Source organism: Buceros rhinoceros, unplaced genomic scaffold (genome assembly GCF_000710305.1).
Source record: "Buceros rhinoceros silvestris isolate BGI_N320 unplaced genomic scaffold, ASM71030v1 scaffold27774, whole genome shotgun sequence".
Classification (NCBI taxonomy): domain Eukaryota; kingdom Metazoa; phylum Chordata; class Aves; order Bucerotiformes; family Bucerotidae; genus Buceros; species Buceros rhinoceros.
The window spans coordinates 5502-6652 of NW_010408216.1; the positions used below are offsets into that span (position 1 = coordinate 5502).

At 58.6% G+C, this 1151-nt stretch overlaps 1 protein-coding gene across 1 annotated transcript in view; it reads right to left on the reverse strand.

Annotated features, from left to right (window-relative positions):
• AQP8 (aquaporin 8) overlaps window positions 1–1151 on the reverse strand; it is a 5360-nt gene that overhangs the window by 4001 nt on the left and 208 nt on the right. The window contains exon 2 of the mRNA XM_010134798.1: window positions 1027–1118. Within this exon, the coding sequence (XP_010133100.1) occupies window positions 1027–1118 (92 nt within the window). The remainder of the gene's footprint in view (window positions 1–1026; window positions 1119–1151) is intronic.

A 1151-nucleotide genomic window follows, 5' to 3' on the forward strand; every position in this document is an offset into this window, starting at 1 on the left:
AGCCAAGGCAGGACCTGTCTGTGAATAAACCCTGTGGCAGCACCCGCCTGCTGGCGGTGTGGGTGGCAGCTTGGCCAGCGAGCCCCCGTCCCGAGCCCGGCTCCTCTGCAGCCTGCCTGGACACAAATCGCTAAAGCCTGACTTCAGGTTAAGCATTTCCCTGTGCAGGACCCTGAGCTGGCTCCTCCTGCCGTCAGAGCTAACGCGGAGGCCCCAGGTGCCTCTGCAGCACCCCATCATGAAGCCCCCCCCTACTGCCTTCCTCACTCGTGGTTTCACTGTGCCGAGAGCTTGGGGTGTGGTGGGTGCCCCGCTGAGTTCTGCTGCCACAACACCCCAGGAACACTGACTCACAAACCTCCTAATCAGACACCGTTTGCTCTGGCTCCAGCCCCTCGCTGGTGGGGGCAGGTGTGCATCCCAGCCTGGAGCCACCCCATCCTGGAGGAAAGGGAACGGAACTCCCCAGGGACCGTTTCAGCTTCTTCCTGCAGGATAGATCTGTATCTTAGCGTTAGGCAACACCTCCTTCAATGAGCAGGTTTGTCCAAGTGCTGCTTTTGAGGAATTGAAAGCATTTGTAACTGGAATCCAAATTTTTCAGCTTAAAATACCCCGGGGAGCAGCGTACTCGGGTCAAAGTGCTTCATTCTGACTCTAATGTCCTTTTAAAAAGAAACGTCTTGGCTTTCCAAAGGAAGGCTTCTGTTTCAGCTCTCTCCATTTTTATTAAAAAGGGCTAAAAACAAAACGTTGCCATCACAAGCCAAGTGATCTCCCCCAAACCCAAGGTGTTATGCACGACCACCCCACAAGCAGCCCTGACCCCTCAGCTGACCGAGAGGCTCGACGGCAGCGCAGCATTGCTGCAGCCCCTGTGTTCGGGGCAGGAGAGATTCTACAGGCAGCGTGCAGGGAGACCCGAGCATCTCCCCCTGCCCGCGCGTGGAGACCGGGTGGGCGCTGCGGCAGGGACTGTGCTGCCTGCGGGGAGCGGGTGCAGAGGAGGTGCTGGTCCCCCCTTACCTGATCGCTCCCAGGACAGCGATGGAGATGCCCAGGGCCAGCCCGTTTGCCAGAGCAGGCTGCAGCATCCCGGTGCCCACCGTGTTGTTGATGTCGGAGAGGCAGCCCATGAAGACGCAGAAAGG